The 21,237-nt window shown below is 45.7% G+C and overlaps 1 protein-coding gene across 3 annotated transcripts in view; it reads right to left on the bottom strand.

Moving 5' to 3' along the window:
- Positions 1-21,237, bottom strand: part of LOC144733920 (microtubule organization protein AKNA-like) — a 68,082-nt gene that overhangs the window by 28,677 nt on the left and 18,168 nt on the right. For all 3 annotated transcript variants that reach the window (XM_078615934.1, XM_078615935.1, XM_078615933.1), the window contains exons 4-14: positions 19,607-20,973; positions 19,092-19,166; positions 18,499-18,664; positions 17,067-17,236; positions 12,974-13,033; positions 11,673-11,791; positions 10,351-10,522; positions 9,103-9,266; positions 6,736-6,858; positions 3,099-3,267; positions 303-452 (exon numbers count right to left, since the gene is read on the bottom strand). In XM_078615934.1, coding sequence (XP_078472060.1) covers positions 303-452; positions 3,099-3,267; positions 6,736-6,858; positions 9,103-9,266; positions 10,351-10,522; positions 11,673-11,791; positions 12,974-13,033; positions 17,067-17,236; positions 18,499-18,664; positions 19,092-19,166; positions 19,607-20,973 — 2,735 coding nt within the window. The remainder of the gene's footprint in view (positions 1-302; positions 453-3,098; positions 3,268-6,735; positions 6,859-9,102; positions 9,267-10,350; positions 10,523-11,672; positions 11,792-12,973; positions 13,034-17,066; positions 17,237-18,498; positions 18,665-19,091; positions 19,167-19,606; positions 20,974-21,237) is intronic.

The following is a 21,237-nucleotide window of genomic DNA, read 5'->3' as shown; positions in this document are numbered from 1 at the left end:
CTGTTCCCACTGGCCCCTAATGAGGTGCCGCAACCGCTGTGCGCTCGCACATCTCACAGGCGAGCTGCCTCTGACCTCCGCTAGCTTCTGACCGCCGGCCTTAACCACCTGAAGGATGGGAGGAAACATATTTGACATCCGTGCCCAACGCCCTGATGTGTTTTTTTTGTGTGTGGTTAACCTGCGAGTTTGCTATTGTTTGAAAAGACATCGGAGAGCTTTACAGCACAATGGCAAAGAGCCGAAGCGAGGTGTACACATCCGCCCTCTCCCACGCCTCACGGAGGGGTGCCGGCTCTCACCTCCTGCTTGGTGCCGGCGGCCGGACGGCGCGCTGGACGGGGCCGGGGCTCACGGTTGGCAGCGTCGCCCGTGCCGCTGCTCAGGCTGCTGCGGCTCGTGGCTGCGCGAGGCTGTGTTCCCCGGGCCCTCGGCGTCACCGGCGCACGCGGCTAGAAAACGCGGCGCCGTCGCAGGCGAGGCAAGGGACACGGACGCAATGATCAGACAAATCCTCGCCAGGGGAACCACACAAACGATGAATTGCTTTCGTGTAGCCAAGTGCTCATCTCCATTGGTGGTCCAGGACCAAAAGTGGAAATTTCTCATTCCTATAATTGGGGCCAGTTTGTTTTCCAATAGACTAACAGCTCTTGACTTCCCACAAAAGTAGAACAGTGAAAACCCAATATAACAATGTTAAGTGGACCGGCCAAACTGAATGTTAGATGCACAAAAATGTAAATTAGTGGAACTTTGACCAGCAGTTGTATCAATGCGAATGCTTTGGTTGGACTTAAAAATTGGGACATCAAGTACAGGAAGTCTAGTGAGATTTCACTGTACTCAAATAGTAAATGTACATGCACGCATCCTTTTGGCAGTGTACTGCTGGATGAATGTTTCCCCGCGCCATGCCGATCACGGGTGTTATGTAATCATACCTCACCACGCTGGTCAGTGTGAGTTTGTAAAGGAGGAGGTGCCCCAATACCGGTTCAGATATCACTCGCCACCAAGGTGAGCTTCGTTCAGGAATTCAACTTGGGTCGCCGGGTTAATAGTGCCATGCACAAATCACTACACCACAGCTCCACCCCACTAATAATCACCACTTATAACTTGGTTGGATTGACTTAGTCAAATAACTCACTTTAATGCTGTCAATTTCAACTCTTAAATCGCCGCAATCTCGAAGACAAGCAGGAAAAGCAAGCAGCTACGTGGGGAGCTGGCACTACCAACAATTGCCCAAGCTCTGTGGTCCTTCGTCTATTAAGATGTTTTCTGCCAATTCATGTGTTTATACAAAAACCCACGTGTGCAAGGTGGAAACACTCTATCCCATACAGATGGAACCAGGTGGAGTCCACATTTTGCTGTAACGTTTTCTCCTCGAGACCTACCGGGAGTTTTACAAATATGTGTGTGTAATCCACCAACCCTCGTTGCCTCAAGTGATGGATTACAAGCCACGTGCATAGCCTCTACTGCCTGGCACTGAGATGGGACACATTCTATGTATTTGTATGTTTTATTTTGGTTACGATTTTTATGTTTTTTCAACTTTAATATGGATCATAAAAAAAAGTGTTGGCACTCTGAGACCTCTTAGAGGTAAATAAGAATTAAACATTTGTAAAGATGGTGTTGATGATGGTGATACATGCTGTAATATAATTAGCTCATTCAATGAATGCAGCTTGTGATATTTTACGTGCTGTCTGTACAAAGTCATATATTCGCTCAAGACATACTCAAAGACTATAAAGTTAAATAATATAATTACATTATTATACAACGTGCAATATCAATATGCTCTACCGATAACCGGTAGTAGACTTTCCCTGCTATTGGCTTCAACGTCACACAATCCATGGGAGGAAAACTGCTTGGTTCACTGAAGACGGATCGTAGGTATAAATGCAAGAGACTTAACTGTATTGTGTTTATAAGCTCTCAGCTTACATTTTTTGGGGCCCAAGTCAAAATCTTTGGTATTTATATTTTCTAGTTTATGCCAAATGTAAGCTTTTTATCCAGTCTTTTTTATTCAACCATGATAATCTAAATGTATTTTACGTCTATTTATATTACAACTATGTATTCATGTCCCTATAGTGCACAATAAAGAGACAATTTTGAGCAGTTGATGGATGAGAAATGAAAGAAGCTACCTGCTCAAATGAGTGTGGGGCAGTGTTCACCTCTGTTGGTGGCCCCAAGGAAACTGTAAATTCCACATTACTATGGCAGGTGTCATCTTGTCCATAGAACAAGCACTGTGGACTTCCCATGAAGCGGTACTTATTTCCATGCACGGATGATGGGCAATCGACTCCTTAATTCTGGAATTTGAACTCAAATCCTTCTGAGTGTCTCACCACAAAGCCACCTGACAATGCACAGAAATCAAATTCATGACCTAAACTTATTCTTATTTTATAAACACATTCCTGCGGAGGGAGCTGGTAGGAACGTTGGGTTGCTCGGTCAATGGCCAGGGTCAACGGCGGCGTGGTGTATTCCACAAATATGGCCAACTGTGAGGGCGGGCACAAGCCCGTGACCAGCCCCTCCCCACCCAGCCCCAGCCCTCCCACCCCCCACCCAGCCCCTCCCCACCCAGCCCCTCCCCACCCTCCGCTCTCCACCCAGCCCCACCTCTCCCATGTTTGGATGCACGACGGACGGACGGACACAATAATCCCTTGTGGGCTGGTGGAACCAGGTGGTTCCTACCAGTATAATGTAATGTGATTGGTAATCACACAATTTCCATAGCACACAACGGCTATCGTGAAGGCGATACCTATGGTGTTTCATAGCTCTTGTCAGCCAGCAGGGGGCGAATATACATGGTGTTACAGGATTACATTATTTGCAGATAAGTTATTAAATCTGAGAAATTTGGACTGGGGCACCAGCAATAGACCGCCTACTCTTTTACAAATACCATCCCGGGATTTTTACCGTCCACCATGCAGCAAACGGCGTGCATTTTTTGCTCAATACACCCGGAGTGTTAACCAGGACCGTCGCTGAACCATGAGCCTGTGCCACAAATGTCAAGCGGTCTCGGCGACGCCCGACGCCACCTCTGCTTTCGCCGTGGCGTGGTGCTCCGCCGCCGCCGCCGCCGCCACCGCCGCCGCGCCGCTGTGCTGAGCCGTTCGGCGACCGCTGCGCAAAGCGGCGTCCCCTCCCGCCTTCCCGTCGTGCTCCGTGGCTGAAGGAGAGGCACGCGCCGGCCACATGGGCGTCCGCCTACGGGGGCGAGCGCAGGCAGGTGCATCGTGTCGTCGCTCGAGCGAGATGTACTCATGGCCAAAAGCGTTGATGCCACCACACCTAGCCAACGCTTTCGACCCTTTGCCAGATCCAGCAGCTTCTGGGATTTAGACACGCCACCACCAGGATCTGCTCTGGCAGTATTCCACCACTTGATCATAGACCTCCCCCCTTGGTCGATGGACTTGTGGAGATTACTCCAATTGCAAACTTGTTTTCTAATTGAAAACTCATTTTCTTGGTTCTTTCGGTAAAGTCACGTAAAAGGGAAATAATAAAATAATTATAAAAATAAAACAATAAAATTCTCACGACGTTTCGATTGCAACACAAACACCTGATGATGATTGTCTGTGTTGCAATCGAAACGTCGTTGGAATTGTATTGTTTTATTATTATTTTATTATTTCCCTTCTACGTGACTTTGCCGAAAGAACCAAGAATATGAATGCCTGCAGTCACGAAAGCTTTAAATCGAAATGAAAACTCATTGTTTGTTGTCCTTCCGCCGCACCTCCGATTAGCATTCAGAGTATTTGGCTGCTATATATTTCCCCGTGAAAAGCCACTTCGGTCGCTTCTGAAAAAGAGCTATATAGCTCAGTGGGCCTTACCTAGTAAGATAAAAATAGTTTTAGTTTGAATAGTTTAGTTTAAGCACGGTTCGCTAAATACGGTGCGAAAGAGGCTCAACATACATACATACACTGCAATGTTGGCCTCAGTAACCAGCCCTGCCCCATCCTTCACAAATGTACCACCCAGCGCAACCGTCTTTTGCCCAATCAAATATACAACACTCACCTGCCATGTTTTCTTCCAGACATCCACAATGCTTAACCTATCTTGCCACGGAATTTCAAGCACATGTGTCAGACACCTGTACTTGAATGTTGTAGGTATATTGAGAACTTTTAGTTTAGCATTTTAATTCTACTCTATTCGGCAATATGTTAAAGCCAAATGCCAATGTCGACGTTTGCTCTCCACGAGAGGGCTTCAGGAGAGAGTTTGTGTCGTTTTGATATCCCTCCATTGAAGGAGTACAGACTACAGTGGTTTATTATCCAGTCCATAGTTTGTGTTGCATAGCCAGAATGGCACCGTGGCTTGTCTTTAATTGTCCATTCGTGAAGGAGATGTGTGCATTGGCCTGTTAATGTTCTGATGCAGTTAATATCAATCACCAGTCATCATGCATTCTTCATCTTCTGGAGAGGTAAAGTAATTCTCACCTTGATATCATTGCAATCTTCCTGAATTTGTTTGTATTTTTTTTTTCATCCCCAGGCTACAATCTGCTGGACAGAATTGTCCTGCAACACCACTTGAAAAATGTAAAGCCATCCATCTCAAACATCTGCGCTCAGGCGTCTGATATGGAATTCTATCCCCAACCTTAACCCTTGGCTGGACGCACATCGCTGGACGCACATCGTCGGCAATTCGTGTACAGACTCGGTGACGCCGTGGTTCCGCAAATATACGAGACGTTTGTGTTTAGTGTTGTTGCCCTTCCCTCCCCCGCATCTCCGATTAGCACGGTTGGATACGTACGGTATTAAAGAAGTTCAACATAAGTACACACTATACGTACGGTGCTAAAAAAGTTCCACATAGTACACACACATGATACGTACGGTGCAACAGAAGTTCAACATACGTACACACACACACATGATACGTACGGTGCAACAGAAGTTCAACATACGTACACACACACACATGATACGTACGGTGCAACAGAAGTTCAACATACGTACACACACACACATGATACGTATGGTGCAACAAAAGTTCAACATACGTACACACACATGATATGTACGGTGCAACAGAAGTTCAACATACGTAAACACACACACACGATACGTACGGTGCAACAGAAGTTCAACATAGTACACACACATGATACGTACGGTGCAACAGAAGTTCAACATACGTACACACACACACATGATACGTACGGTGCAACAGAAGTTCAACATACGTACACACACACACACGATACGTACGGTGCAACAGAAGTTCAACATACGTACACACACACACACGATACGTACGGTGCAACAGAAGTTCAACATACGTAAACACACACACATGATACGTACGGTGCAACAGAAGTTCAACATACGTACACACACACACATGATACGTACGGTGCAACAGAAGTTCAACATACGTACACACACACACATGATACGTACGGTGCAACAGAAGTTCAACATACGTACACACACACACATGATACGTACGGTGCAACAGAAGTTCAACATACGTACACACACATGATATGTACGGTGCAACAGAAGTTCAACATACGTAAACACACACACACGATACGTACGGTGCAACAGAAGTTCAACATAGTACACACACATGATACGTACGGTGCAACAGAAGTTCAACATACGTACACACACACACATGATACGTACGGTGCAACAGAAGTTCAACATACGTACACACACACACACAATACGTACGGTGCAACAGAAGTTCAACATACGTACACACACACACACGATACGTACGGTGCAACAGAAGTTCAACATACGTAAACACACACACATGATACGTACGGTGCAACAGAAGTTCAACATACGTAAACACACACACACGATACGTACGGTGCAACAGAAGTTCAACATACGTACACACACACACATGATACGTACGGTGCAACAGAAGTTCAACATACGTAAACACACACACATGATACGTACGGTGCAACAGAAGTTCAACATACGTACACACACACACATGATACGTACGGTGCAACAGAAGTTCAACATACGTACACACACACACATGATACGTACGGTGCAACAGAAGTTCAACATACGTACACACACACACATGATACGTACGGTGCAACAGAAGTTCAACATACGTACACACACACACACGATACGTACGGTGCAACAGAAGTTCAACATACGTAAACACACACACACGATACGTACGGTGCAACAGAAGTTCAACATACGTACACACACACACACGATACGTATGGTGCAACAGAAGTTCAACATACGTAAACACACACACATGATACGTACGGTGCAACAGAAGTTCAACATACGTACACACACACACACGATACGTACGGTGCAACAGAAGTTCAACATACGTACACACACACACGATACGTACGGTGCAACAGAAGTTCAACATACGTACACACACACACATGATACGTACGGTGCAACAGAAGTTCAACATACGTACACACACACACATGATATGTACGGTGCAACAGAAGTTCAACATACGTACACACACACACATGATACGTACGGTGCAACAGAAGTTCAACATACGTAAACACACACACATGATACGTACGGTGCAACAGAAGTTCAACATACGTACACACACACACATGATACGTACGGTGCAACAGAAGTTCAACATACGTAAACACACACACATGATACGTACGGTCGAGGCGTGCGCCCACCGTCGGGGCTGGCAGAGTCGCTCCGCTCGCTCGCCCCGTCCCCGCTGCCCGCGTCCATCGCTCGCGAACTGAACGCGTCTGGGAGCGTCTTAAAGTTGTTGTACCTGCCACGGCGAACAGTAACGATAAGACACACGTGGTCTTGTTTTAAGGAAGCCGATTGGGCTTTGCATTGCTTTGCTCAGGAATAAATATGCATATATATGTAAACATAACTTGTGATGCTACCTTGACAGTGGTGTACAGACACAAATAATAGTAAAAAATTATATCCATTACTCAATAAAACTGTGGCCCTGAAAAGAAACTGTTATATTAAAGGCAACGTTTCAGGCAATGCCCCTTCTTTCAGTGCACACATTTCTTTATGCAGATGAATCCCTCAACAAAACGAGGCTCCCTTCATGGACTGGCTTAACAGCCACTGTCTGGACAGTGCTGTGATTGGAGCGTGCGATCCTCAATAAGAAGATTGCAACTTCAAATCAAAGTTTTGGTGGATTCACTCAGCTCAAAATCTGTCAATGGTGAATTAATGGAGCACCACTTTGTCAACAGTGGTCTTATCATAGAGTGACTGGCCTCTGAAATGTGAATGTGAAATTTTCACGTCTGAGATGATCAATGCCTCCACACTCATTTGAGCAGTGGGGCATTTTTTATTGGCAATGCATAATTATAAATGGGACGTAAGGCTGCTTCCACCAACATATATATGGACATTTGCCCATTTTTTATTTTTCCAATTTGCTTAAAACAAAATTGCCAAATAATGGGAAAATACAATTTCCACCAACACATAAACAGTCACTTCAGCGCTATTAAACCCGATTTTTTACTGCATTTCCATAACTATGGAAATTATTTTCCATATATATACCAACCAATAATGCTTCTTGCAATTATTCAGTCATACCCGGTCTTGTCCATAAGCCAACGAATAACTTTCACGAGAGTGAAAATAATTTCAAAGCAGGCTTCACTCTGATCTCATAGAATTTTATATTTGGCTTGGTCCTTGTTTAAATCCTTTGTAAACCCAGATTTCAGCGCAGGCATAAAAGGCCACGAGTTTTTCCAGGTGATATTTTGAACATTTTTGGACATTTTCCAGCATCGAGAGTGACTGGCAAAAATCTCAAAAAAATCCAGTGCCCAAATCATCAAGGATTATGCTCACGCTTAAGGCAGGAGCCATCTCTAGCAAAGGAAGATTTGTGTTGGCACATAGTCCACGCAGCATCCGGCTCAAGGCTCTCAAACTGCTCATTAATCAACACTGGCCTGTGAGACCAGGTGAGCGAGGATCACTACTCCTGCAGTCCGTGCCGTGTAATTAGGCTGTAGGGACAGGAGAAATCTGCAGTTTTGGATGCAGTGTCAATGCAGGTAGCATACATTGGGCACACACATGTAAAGCCGTGGCACTAGGCATAAGAAAACTAAGCAAAAGCTCAAGGCCCCAAGCAGTTCAAATGGCCCTCTCTACGTAAAAAGAATATCGGTGAACCAAAAATCATCTAGAATTCATATCCTTGTTAACATGACAAATTAATTAACATGAAAAGTGAAATTAATTGCACCCATCCTTGTCTGGTCTGCATCTATTATCATCTATATCCACCATTCTCTCGTGTCTACATATCTCGATGCCTCTACATCTCTGTCTCATCTGTATCTATCTTCTTGCATCTCACTGCTATTGTTTAGATTTATACCATCTCACTACATCTCTATCTCTCATCTACATCTCTCCGCCAATGTTTTTTGTAATAATTTCTGCTTAGGGCTGTAAATTATCCAGGAATGGAGCAGTAGGTGGGAGTGGGGGGGGGGGTGTTCTGGAAGGCGTGTTAATCGTCCTTAGCAGTTTGGGCAGGAGCGATGTCTCGTGTGTGGTGATGTGTGGTGATGTGTGATCTGTGGTGATGTGTGGTGAAGTGTGATGTGTGGTGATGTGTTTGGGTCATGACAGTTGCCGAGCAGTGGCGCGTCTTCGCCATGTTGCAGAGGGGTTCACGGTTAGGGCCCCACGGCCACCCTCGTTAATACCGCGGGTGTATTAACCACAATACACGTATGTGATGTCCGCTTCACGGTGGACGATTCATTTTCCATTATGTGACTTATGTAAAAAATAAAAAATAAATGCCTCGTAAATGACCAATTTGAGAAACGCACATCATTAGCATTGCCCCCGTACTGTGAAACGGCTACGGACTGTGTCTCTGAAACACAGCGACATCCTGATCGCCGTGTGCCCTAGGAGCGGCGCGAAAACCAAATGCCCTTTGCCATTTCGATTTGAAAACTGGAGTGTGCGAGTCTTCAGGTGCTGCGCAGCTCACTGGCCAAGGAGACGTGCGTATTCAATCTCGGCTCGTTCTCTCTTCGAGGTCAGGGGTGGCGGAAGTCCCAGCAGCAGGGCCCCTGGGCTGTCGCTGTCTCCGTTGAGCGAGCTCAGCTCCATGCTCAGCGCCCCACGGTGCTGAGTGGCATCCGGCAGTGGGCTCTGGTGGAGACAGAAAGGATCAGCGGCTTTTGGCTGGCCATCGAACAAAGACGGTCACCGCATCGCTTGCTTTCAAATGCGCTTCTGCGGCCGTCTGGAACGCTCTTCCTTCTGATATTAGGAAGCCACTCGAGGCTATGCACTTTTAATTCATCTAGATTGAAAACTCATTTCTCTAGAACTCTTTTTTGTGTTTAGTTTGTTGTCCTTCCCCTGCACCTCCGATTATCATGGTTGGCTACGTACAGTGCGAAAGAGGTTCAACATACATACATCATGCAAGCAGACATCAGTGGTGGCCTGTCATTAGGCACCCATGGGGCCATAGCCAACGAGAGGAAAAAAATAAAGAAATGTACTACTCAACTATTTTTACTATCAGGGAAATCCCACTGAGCTGTTAGCTCTCTTTCAGAGGTGCCCTGGCCACACATGACAGATCGTCGAAGTGGCTGATATCATCTGATCATCATCATCATCACATGTGGTCATTTATAGTCAAAGCCAAAAAATATTAACACAGATTTTTAAACGTGGAGGGAAAAACTGGAGGACCCAGAAGAAAAATCCATGTGACCACCAAAGGGAGAGAGATCACGCGAATTCTAAATATACAGGGGTCAGGAATTGAACCCACACCTTCCTGTATACCAGGTGAGGAAGAAAACATAAAAAAAAACTTCAACAATACTTAACTGCTGATTATAATAATAATAAACACCATGCTACACCCCCTACGTTATACTCTTAGGTTTTTTTCACCATTCAGCTCCAAAAACGATAGCTAAATCCAGGCTGCGAATGCTGACAGGCCACCGTAATTAACACAATTATTATTATTTATTATGATTGTTTAGACCAGGTGAGCTTCACTGACCTGGTAAAAAACTATTTCAGCAGGGTACCGCACAGTTCTCATAGTAGGGGGCGATATTTATAAGTGTAATCCCAGTTGAGTAATTTATAGGCAATGTATCAGCATCGTGATATTTGGCCAGTACCAGTTGTATTGTGTGTGTTTTTTTGTTTCTTTCGCTAATGGCTCAGGCTAATACCTCAAGCCGGATCATGCTTGTGAACATACGTGAGGGTACGGAGTCTGTGAGGTAGGCGATGGGGCGAGAGCCGATGGCGCGATTGGCAGGAGGAGCGTGTCATCGTCCCCAAACTGCAGCGGTGTCCTCGGCGTTTCATTCATGCACTCGGAAATCTCCTCCAGCTGCATGCCCAACTGGAATATGGCACTCTCCAACACCCTGTAACACAACAGACGATTTGCTTAAAATGCACGCAATGTAAATTGAGCCACTTACGTTATTTCGAAGGCGCTTGACAATGCAAGTGAGGCTTTTCCGTGTTGGGCCTCGTGGCGAGCATTTTAATTTTAACTCGCCTCCTGAAGAAGCCCACCACAGCAATGCTTGGTGAGAGCCTGCGATAAGAAATGCTCAACGCGCAGCCCACCCCAGAAAACCTCACGAGTACAAAAATAGATGAATAACTATACCACATGTAACTATACTACACGTAAAAAAAAAAGCTACAGGTTCACCAAAACATTCTGGAAAGTAGTATGCTTGGAGTAAGTGGAAGAGACAGGATAAAGAATACATAAATAAACAGTTATATAAATAAGAGAAAGAACAGGGGTCGCAAACTCTGTCATTAAAGCAAAGGAAATTGAGTGCTAATGGTCACGATGTGTCATGAAAACAGCTGACGAGAGACAAGAGACAAACATCTACTCGGGGAGTAGAGACCGCAAGAAGGAAAGAGAAGCAGAGAGAGAGAGACAGCAGAAGGGGCAGCAGCAGCAGCCAGACGACATCAGAGAGTTCGGGGGTCACAACTGGACAGGAGGCACTGTGAAAAGGGGGGCAATGGAAGCCAATGGGGGGAGATCTTTGCCCAGCAGTGGGAAGTCACGGGATGACAACTACAACAACAACAAACTACACTCGGCCGACATGTACAGAGAGCAATGGAGTGATGTGTGAGAGGAAGCTTGAAGAGGGACATTTATAGCAGTGTAATAAAACCTGTCTTTACATGGGCGACTTGTTGTTGGACTCTAGAAAGGAGATGAATGATGAGCACCACAAAAAATGAGGATGATACGGAGCTCAGGAATGACAACATTTGACTTAGGTCAGACATGGAGAAATGAGAAAGAAGACAATAGAGGTGCCCATCTCAGACAAGCTGCAAGAAAGTCAACTCGCATGACTAGAACATGCCATCAGAGAGAGAGTGCAACCAACATAATCAAACCCAGAATCTGAACAGTGCCAACTCAGCGCTCTGACCTCTGAGCCACCCTTCCGCCTCGAGTGCTGAATTTTCAAATGTAAAGAATATTAAAGCATGGGGTGAGGTAGTGCACTCTTGCTGGCTGAATCACAGAACCTGTTGGCATCAAACTCTCCGCTGCCAGCTGAGTTTCTCTGAGCCATCTGGTGCTGCTGCTTGGCGGCCATATAGCCACGCTCCAGGACATCCTGACCCTCGCGCAGCCGCTGGTAAGTCTGTGGGGGTACATGCAAATAAAGACAAAGATCCCCCGTGTAGCCTTCACAGACTGTTGGGGCAAGTGCTGTTAGCGAGCGCCTATGAAGGCCAGCACGGTACATGAGGAGGGGGGGTGGCCAGCACCACACCCGACCGCCGTTGTTTCTCCAGTGGCGATGTTTAGACACCACACTAATTTGAGGTTGAGTCGACCTAGGGGGAGGGGGGGGCAGGACCAGTTAAGATATTTGTCACTGGTGTTGGCCATGAGCGGGAATCGAACTCGGGTCGCCGGGTTCTTAGCACAGCGCGCTAACCACTCAACTACCGCTCCCGACACACAAACACGTACACACACACATCCATCTCACTGCACAGTTTAATTAAACTTCCTCTGTTAGCGTAATTCAATAAGGTCACAACTTAGCACAATATTTGTGTAGGCACCCAATGCATCAGCAGTGAACTAAATATACCCTGACTTGTTTACCCCACTTCATTGCAGCTAAGTTTGTTATCTCAGTTCAGTATATCCAGTGCAACGAGTATAGGTAAGTTTTCCAGGACATCCTATTGTTGAAGCAGCTGTCGTGAGAAATCTGTAAGTCTCAGCGGTATCAGTTGCATAACAATAAGTCAGGCTCTCCCCTCTTTCAGTATTGTTAGATATTGTTCGTTGCATGATATGCCCTGCTTTTAATATTTACTGATAAGTCAGAGTCAAAATGTATATCTGATCAAATGAATAAAGTGATCGTGCTCATGTCTGTTGGTGGTACTAAGCAAGTGGTGGAGATGTTACATTCCTGTGGCCCAGGATAGTCTTTATATAGAAGGACCACGATTAATTTCCCCAAAAGTTGTATTAGTTTTATGAACGTGGGATAATGATGGGCTTAGTCAACCATCGACTAGGATTTAATCTCACTCATTGGAGTGCTTGGTCGATTTAATTAACGAATGTTTGGTTTAATGTGGGAGGAAACTTGAGGACGCAGTCCAAACCGACACATACGAGTAGGTAACACACTCAAACCTCCGTGCAGATAGATTCCAGAATCCATTGTTGGACTGCAATCTCCTCGCCAACTTAGTAGTTTCTAATCCACGCGCTAATCAGGCTCGCCCCTGCTTAGCTTCTGAGAGCTAACGTGATGTCAGAGCAGTGATGGGCAGTGATTCGGTTGTTTCACATGTACCTGAAACTGCTCCTGTTGGGTCACTTGTCCAGCTTTCTGCATCCTTTGGAAGATGTCCACCTGCCATGGCAGCAGAAAAAGAGACGGTATTGTGGTGTTTGCAGTGGTATGATTACTCGGGTAAGGATGGTCTTCAGTGGTGGCTTATGGGCCAGTATATTGGTAAGGCACAGAAGCCTATGGGGGTGGGGGAAGTGGGGAGGTACGAGGAGGAGGGGCGAGGGGGGGAGGGGACAGGGGGTGGATAATCTTCATAATGAGCATAAAATAATTATTATTATTCAGGTTTCTTTCATCACTTGTGAGGCCTGGCTGCTAATGATGAGCCGGCACATATGGCGGCACATTTTACACGAATATTTGTACAGCAAAACAAAGTGATATGAATGCAGGCAGAATTGCAAGTATAAATTATAGATTTGAAGCTTTCGTGACTGCAAAGATTCATACTCTTAGGTTTTTTCGGTAAAGTCACGTAGGTAAAAATAAATAATAAAAGTAAATAATATAAATAATAATAGAAATAAAATAATAAATCACGACGTTTCGGAGGCAGCACAAGTCTCCGTCATCAGGTGGGACCGTCACAGCTGAATTTACTGTAATACAGTAAATTCTGTAATACAGTGATTTATTCTTTTATTTCTATTATTTTTATTATTTATTATTTTTATTTAGTTTTACCTACGTGACTTTACCAAAAAAACCTAAGAGTATGCAAGTATAAAGTTGAGTTCACGGTTATTTTGTTGCACCAGGTGAGAACTCAAAAGGCCAGGGTTAGCCACATTCGCGAGAGTGACCCTAGGGCATCAGTCTGCCAGTAGGGGGCGATTATCGCTACGCCTATTTCCAATTTAGTAATTTTCGGGAGACTTGTGAATTTGGCAAATTTGGACCCTGACACCGGCACACGATGACCCATTCTTGTGAATGACGCCAACGGACGTTTGACGTCCACTGTGAATCAGCCAGCATATATTGGCACTTGTGTATTGCTGCATTGGTGTAGTGATACTGGGTAGGTTTTCGCGGTTGTGCTGCATTGCTATCTGAGAACACACGGTCCAACCCGAAAACACGTCTCAGAGATAGTAGCATCGTAGTGGTAAGATTACCAGAATCAGAACATTTACTTATACTGGAGGAATCCGAAGTTGCTATACAGCTCTTCTTCACGAATGTCCAGAAAGGGCAGGTCAGCAGTGACTTAGGGCATGTGTTTGAAGGCTGCATTGCTAAGTAACGGAACGTTTTGCATCATGTTGGTGTGTTTATATTTGTGGTTGCTGTGCAGTGTATTTCATAAGCGTACACCTCCCGCCTCCTCCACCGCCCTTCCCCAGTGACTTAATGAAATGTCAGCATTCAAAGATGCTAGTCAATAATCAGTAGAGCAGTGGCACAGTGTTTCGCGGTTATTTCTAAAATCACTGTCAACTGGGCCTGGGTACTTCTCTTCACGACCCCACAATAACCAGCATGGTGAAGTATGGTCAAGTAACCCCCCAAAAATGACCAACCCAGCAAGGGGAGGCCTTCATCTGCAATTGATTTGTGTATTTTTATTCACCAATATATTTTTTTGTACCGTGCTTTAAATATATCTCTATCTATCTGGCTATCGCTAAGAGCTGTTTTGTTCAGCTACGGCAGTGGGCACATCGTGGCAAGAGTCACAAGATTGTCTCAACACAGCCGGATTGATGTCTCCTCTCGAATACTTTTCCCAGCAGCGTGTACGCCATGTGGAAAGTTGCGCCAAAGGGCACGATTGTATTTTACAACAAAGACCCAGTGAGATGACGTGAGATGAATCTTGAGATACATCCACCGCGTCAACAGCTCATTGTACAATTTCATTTCGCCTCTCTGCGGGGTCTGCTCAAACATTGTGAAATTGCTTATAAATCCCCCTGCTCGGCTAAACGCATGTGCATACGTTACGCCTTTCAATCACTTCGTCGTGTGCGATGTATTCCCTGCACCATAATGCACATGTAGAGCCCTTTGTGTCGATCCGCTGCTTGATGAGAGCATCCTTACACCATAGGTCACGGGAGTTAATCGATCATACTTCACCACGCTGGTCAGTGCAGGTTGGTGAAGGCGGTGAGCGTAAACGTGGGGGAGCAACATACATTAAGTAATAGTACGTGAACTTTAAGGTGTATTTTTTTTACGAGGTAAGGACTCAAGAGAGCAGCACGATTCTCATTTGCAAGAAGTGACTTGGGGCATCATTCTGCCAGCAGGGGGCGTTGATTGCTACGCGTAATCCCAATTTGAGTAAGTTGCGGTTAATTTTCGAATTGGGGAAATGTAGATCCCGACACCAATGGCCCACTGATGTGAATTACGTCACGGCACCTTTCACGTGCACTGTGAGTGAAGCAGAAGGCATGCAGCATTATCAAGTGTATTACACCCGCAGTATTAATCAGGGCAGCCACTGGATTCCAACCGTGAAACAAGTGGACGAAACGCGCTACGGCTCGGCCACATCACCACCTTATACTTACAGCATTGAGTTTGTCAGTATTGCCCTCTGCTGCCTGCCACATATTGTAAACGAGAAAAAAATTGTTTTTCCAGGAAAGGCCCACTGAGCAATACGGCTATTTTTCAAAAGCGTACTGGCCACACATTTTTGCTGAAAAAAATGGATTATCACGTGGAAATGTATAGCAGCATAATACTCTAAACGCATGTTTCTAAGCGTGGAAGGAAAAACCCAGAGGACCCGGAGAAAAATCCACGCGACCACGGGGAAAACATGCAAACTCCAAATATACAGGGGTCATGGTTGGAATAGAACCCACGACCTCCTGTATACCAGGTACCGTGGCTCCCATATTATATACACATTCTCGAGGCTTGAAATTGTATCATGTGTAAAATATTGCATATATTGTAGATAATGTTATCATAAACATCGCCATTTACATCTGCAGCACTGCATGCCAGCTGGCGAGGAAATTGCAAATTATTTCTTTACATTTATTTAGCTTGTGTGCAGTACAGCAATAGATTGAATATATATTATATGCGCAGAGCTTTGAGCGATATTCCGTTGTATGTGTGTGTTTCCTCTGAGTATGCCTTGTTCCTCCCTCGTGCCATATGCTCATGAATGAAATTGGCCAAATATCCCAATGCGGTACCCTCCTGAACAGGAGCCTTGAGACTCAGGGAGGCTTTAATGGGTAAATAAAATGACTTGCATTGTCACCACTAGGCCTATAAGCAGTTGTATAATTCATAGCACTGCCAACACTGGTTAAATTTAATTAATGATTATTGAATATATTATCAACCATAGACTCTCAGCCAGGTGGAGGGATATTGTAAGAACCTTACCACAGCTAATTTAGCCATTTGGGAGCTCTAAAATGAAAAAGAGATCGACTTCTGGGCCATGGAGAGGAAAGGTCTGCCAGGCTGCAAAATGAATGGCGATAACTTCAGAAAAGTAAATTCAAAGAGCAATAAATAACATCTCCTCATTATGTTCACACTGCTCGGTTTTGGAATCCGATTCCTTCAGCTCTTACCAAGTTCGTATTTTATTGTTGTTGTTGTTATTATGCTTGTTTATGTAGTAAAACATCTCTGAGTCTCAAAACTCTTTTTCAGGAGGGTCCTGCCAACTTTGCAGCTATGTGTAATCCCAATTAGATAATTTGCTGGTAAATCTTCAACATTGGGATGTTGCATTGCACGTTTACTTCAAGCTAATGGAGACAACGGGAGAACGCAGAAGAAACTTGTGCACAACAAGAAAACATACAAACTCCACAGCGGAAGAGAAGGGGCAGCAAGATAGGGCAGTGAGAGTTGGGAGGCAACGACTGGGCAGACAGGGGGCTCATGGGGATGGATCACAACCTTCTTGAGACAAATACAATTGGTGTTTTATTTGTATTTATTGATATAAATACACTGAACGTGATTTTGCGTATTATTCATGGAGGGCCTGATTTAAAAAAAGCTTGACATTTCTGAACGGCCTCCGTTTGGGAAGTTTCTACATCTGCCTCTGGGTGGCATCTACAGCATTGATGATCATCGCTGTGCGTGCCGAGTGGCTCACCTGCTCCTTGAATTTCTTCACCTGCTTGGCCAGCTCTGTCTCCAGCTGAGAGGTGATGCTAGGATCAAGGGAATCCAAGGGAGGCTGTGGGGCCCTACCGAAACTCCCAGTGCTGCCTTGTGCCCCGTGCTCATTCACGACCTCATGCTCTCCTGGCTGCGTGTAAGGAGCTGTGGGGAGTGTGTTTGTAAATGAACACGATGAATACACACTCTACTGGGTGCGATGTGTATTCGAGATGCACTACGCGTTGCTGTTCCACACGATGTCCAACGCTCCGTTCCCAGCAGGCGGAGTGAAACGTCAGCCGCTTTAACCACAGATCATATATTCTTTAGGTATAAAAAACTAAAATAATTCACAGCGGCAAAAAGTTTGGTCCAAAAACACTTATGGGATGATTGGACCAATTGCCCCATAGCATTTTTTTTTATTTAATGTAGAGACAAAGTTTGGTCTCTTATGATATATTTAAGTGAGCATTTGCTCGTGGGTGGTGCACATCCTCAATTAGTAGTTCCTGGATCAGCAGCAGCAGCCATGATCAATCCACTGCTTGATGACCGGTAGCAGAACTTTCACGATCTTAGAGCAGGGGCCAATCCATGTATATCACTGTTGTTGGCTTCCCACAAAGTGAAAATAATGTTTTTGACACTGGAGCACCTTCATCAAGATATTAACAAAATAAGTTCTGAATGTTACCCTGACACAATGCTAGACCATCACCTGGAAGGGTATTTAAACTCCGAAAAAATGTCCCCAAATGAAAGGCTGTAAACGTATAACACCACCATTGCAGGCTGCTTTGCAAAGTGTAAAAGGTAAAGCTGCATCCCTACAATGTTGTGCTCGGGCTGGCAGAACTGCCTCCACTAGAGAGAGCTCTGGGGAGCCCCTCTTGAGGGTATTTGGCCTACTATTCCACGCTGGCCAGATATCTTGCAAGAGGTGGGAGTACGCATATTTTACTCCACCACACACAACCTGCCGATCGACTGTGACGCACCCATTTATACTGCGGGGTGTGCGGAGGTGAGAGAATAAAAAGAAAACCTTGCACCACTGTTTGAACGGCAACTTCTGTATTGCGAGTCCAGTGTGCTTGACATCAGGGCAGCAGCCTTGTAATGTGCACCGAATATACGTATGCATATATACTAGCTGCTTCAAAAAATGTTAACGCTTCTGAGAATATGCAACAATACCACAATAAATGTGCCTCCGTGCTCTGGAGACCACCTGGAGAAGATTCCAGACACGCGTTGACAACGATGGCGAACAAGTGGGAGACTTTTTGACTTTTTGAAGCCATTAAAATGACATTTGTTATCAAGTTACAGTGTATCATCCGTTCTTTTTCCATTAAAAACGATAGTCCCATATTAGTGTAAATTATAAAATAAAAGCAGCCAAAAATATCCCGACTCACCAAACTGTGCTGTCGAATGTGCCCATTCCGACGTCGCGGGATTGGTGTTATGCAGCATTGCTTGCTGGGAGTGTGGGAATTGTAAGGTCATGACCTGACTGGAATGGGGGAGCACTCGCTGTTGCACCACTTGTCTGGGCACAGGACTATCCGAATACAGAGACACCTGTGATGGACAAAATGAAATGTGAATGAGTACATATCGTCCCGAGCCACAGCGGAAAATAGCAAAAACCCCAGGGAAGCAGGGTAAGCTCTTGTACTCTATGTCAAATGCTCTAATAAATATTACACTATCATTCTTTGATACAACAAGCTCAATGATCCTATTTTCGAGCACAACATCCGTGCAATTGAATCGTGAAGCTATCTTTTAGAATTAAGCCCCTTCTCCCGACATCATTCTGCTGTGTTTAGAACAGCAATTCAATGACAACTATAATTCAGTGACAACGATAAACCCACGTGTAACCACTTTAAATGGATCACTTAAATAAATGACCATACAACACAGACATCTGTAGTAGAGACTTGAATCGGCACACATTTGTTCAGTTTACAGTCAACGAGATTGTTGTTGTTGTTGCAGAGACCTTTGCTCCAAGTCGTAGCTGGTCAATAGTGTTTTCAGCCTCAGCGTACTTAGTAAGTAACCGGTCATAATCTTCCTGCAGAATAAAAAATAGATATAAACATGGTCAAAAAAAGAATAATCCATGGCCACTTACAACACCATCAATAATAATCACCATAAACATACCAACTAATTTTCCTTTAATCATCACATTCAATTATCCACTAAGGATAACTGAATGTGGTAATAAATGCAAGCAGGATGGTTTTATAAGTATGCTTTATTAGTTTTTGGCAAAAGGGATGCTGCCTTGGTATAATGGTTAGCACTCTGGACTTGGAATCCTTATGTATGTCCCAAATTAAATTTCCCAGGCATGGAAGTTTTAATCCCCCTGCATCTATCCATCCAGCAGTATTAAATGTCAACTTATTTAATCAGAAAGCATGATGCAGCACTGACATTTTTGTAGCTTGTTAAAATCATATATATAAAAAAACAATCACATTTGTAATTCTTCACTAAAGCTCTCACCTGCAATTGGTGCACCAAGTCTGTCGCGGGGTCAGAAGTGACAACCCTTGAACTCTGACCTTCACACAACGGTGCAGCATCCGAATCCGCCAGGACCCTGCGCACGACATCAGCCGGCGACCGCGCGGATTTCGGTGTTTCGACCTCCCCGAGTGATGCCCTTTTATTCTGGTAGACGTGGCCTTGCCTGGGAAAGTTAACCTTGGGTCCAACTTTGGACAAGTCGGGAAGTGGGTAATTCAGCTGCCTTTGAGACCGGCCGGGGCTTATGGAGCGGGAGGCTCGTGCATTGTGCGCGGTTCCGATAGGGCTCGGTGACCTGGAGCCAATTCTGTCGTTGGAAGCTGTTTTCGTGTGACCAGACCTCGAAGCGGACGCTCTCGAGCTCTGTGACCGATTCGGCGTCTTCACGTGACCCCGCGGTTCCATAGGCGACGGCTTTGAGCGCCTCGACCTGCCTGGTGTTTCCGTTACCATCTGCGGAGCTGCCAGCGTGGCGTTCGAGCTCGGCGATCTTGCAACGTGCTGATGGTCGTCCTGTGCATTGTAAATCACGTTTAGCCCATGGTCGGCCTTTAGCGGGCTTCTCTGCACGTACGTCCCTTTGTGCTGTGTGGACATCAGTCCAGCCGGCGTTTTGCCAACGTCGTGCCTATTTTGTGGCGAGTAGTCTGCGTCTCCCTCTAGCCATCTGTCCTGTTGTTTATTCACATTACGCAGCCTCGACGAGTGGTCGCTCCTTTGTGAGGGTTCGCTAACTCTGCTGTTTCTTTCGTCCGCACTCTCCCCGTTCAAGTCCGGCATGATCTCGGCGGCGATGAAACTGCTCGGGTGGATCTCGTCGCGCTGAAACTCCTCCGACAGGCGATGCCTGTTCAAATCCATCCTCTCCCGAGGCGCGCCCGCCCAACGAAGCTCCGCACCGCCGTCCAGCTGGCCAGCACCCACTGCTTCGCGCGCGTCCTCCAGGTTGTACACACCCTGCACGTCCGAGTCTCTGGGAAAGTGCATGGTGTCCCCCAGCAGGTTCCCGGTGTTCCCGTACATCTCCTCAGAGTTTTCAAAGTGCGACTCGTGCCCAGAGCCGAGGAAGTCCGCCGCGCCAGCATTGTGTGGTCCATCGGAGAAATCTTCACTGGCATCTAGGGTTTTGTTGTACACCTCCAGGAGGTGTTCCATCTCCTGCCACTGGGCCAGGCTGTCGTTCATGAGCGAGCGGTCGTACGGCAGGTCTGGCTGCTCCTCCGCGCTCCCGTGGGCGCCTCCCAGTGCGTCCTCTGCTTCCACAAACTCCTGCAGCGATGGCTTCCGGCTGCCACCATGGCCGCCGGTGGTGTTCGAGCGCCTCCACCGACTCGCCCATCGCTCTGCACAACAACACAATCGGCTTCACTCACCTGCTTCCGTTCCTCCCTTAAAACAACCCACTTCTTCTCCCTAGCCCAGGGGTTGGCGATCTGCAGCTCCGGAACCGCGTACAGCTCTTTAAGGACTGCTTCGTGACTTTATTTATTAAGTACCGTCTCGTATTCACATGCATTGCCGCTCTTGAAATATTGAGTTTTTTTACCGAATTCGAAAAAAATATGTATTCTTGTCATTTTGGTTTCCGACCCCTGCCCTAGCCCATT

Source organism: Lampetra planeri, chromosome 49 (assembly GCF_965212315.1).
Source record: "Lampetra planeri chromosome 49, kcLamPlan1.2.h2, whole genome shotgun sequence".
NCBI classification, from domain to species: Eukaryota; Metazoa; Chordata; class Hyperoartia; order Petromyzontiformes; family Petromyzontidae; genus Lampetra; species Lampetra planeri.
Note: the sequence above shows the minus strand (reverse complement) of the source record. Positions and strands in the feature narration are given on the sequence as shown.